The sequence below is a fragment of the Sphaeroforma arctica genome, assembly GCF_001186125.1.
Source record: "Sphaeroforma arctica JP610 unplaced genomic scaffold supercont1.10683, whole genome shotgun sequence".
In the NCBI taxonomy this organism is placed as follows: domain Eukaryota; class Ichthyosporea; order Ichthyophonida; genus Sphaeroforma; species Sphaeroforma arctica.
This window is the reverse complement of record NW_014029875.1, coordinates 1-910: the sequence shown is the minus strand read 5'-3', so window position 1 is coordinate 910 and position 910 is coordinate 1. Positions and strand designations below refer to the sequence as shown.

At 37.8% G+C, this 910-nt stretch overlaps 1 protein-coding gene across 1 annotated transcript; it reads left to right on the top strand.

The window, feature by feature from the left end:
• Window positions 1-368: 368 nt before the first annotated feature.
• On the top strand, window positions 369-706 carry SARC_17416 (hypothetical protein; the record flags this gene model as incomplete). The annotated part of the gene is made up of 1 exon (XM_014288489.1): window positions 369-706. A coding segment is annotated over one exon (338 nt), but the record flags the coding sequence as incomplete, so codon positions are not given.
• Between the last annotated feature and the right edge of the window lie 204 nt (window positions 707-910).

The window sequence follows — 910 nt, the reverse complement described above, 5'->3', positions numbered from 1 at the left end:
TGTGTGTATATATATATACACATATATATATATGTGTATATATATATATGTTAAATATATTTATATTTATATCTATATATATATCTATCTATATATATTTATGTATATATATATATATTTATATATATATGTGTATATATATATATTTATATATATATATGTATATATATATATATGCATGTATATATATATGTGAGTGAGTGAGTGTGTGAGTAAGTATGTGTGGGTGTGGGTGTATGTATTTATATTTGTATATATATATATATATATATACATATATATATGTTTGTGTTGTATATATATATATTCTATTCTATTCGAGAACTGCTTTCGGCAGCAGTTTTAACCATCCACACACCTATCTCTAGGGACCTTACAGTCAATGCGATGTTTCTAGGTATCGACGGTGAGCTGTTTGACTACTACAACGGCCTAGCCCATTTGCGCGCGCGGAACGTGACCTTCGTTGGCAGTGCAAGTACGCGCATCCAGGAGGATTATCTGCGCATTCTGAGGTTTTTCCGCTTTCACGGCCGCATCGCTATGAACCCGTACGTGCCCCACGACCAGGCCACGCTCGATGCCATTACGAACTATGGGGAGGGACTCAGACAGATCTCGGGTACATACTCGTCGACGAGAAGTCTACACTGTCTTGTGGTTATAGATGGGTGTATTGGTTGTGTGTGGAATGAATTACAGTTTGGTATGTGGTTCGGAGTGGTGTGGAACCGAGTTTCTGTCTGGCCGCATTGTTAGCTGATCGCTCAATCCGGATGCACCCACGATCAAGCACCTCGAAATGTCAGTTTTTAAGTACAGTGAAGGTCTCAGGCAAATCTCGGGTGTTGTTTCCTAACCATATTGCTTGCGGATGTCCAAATACTATATACAAATGCATCTACATGTG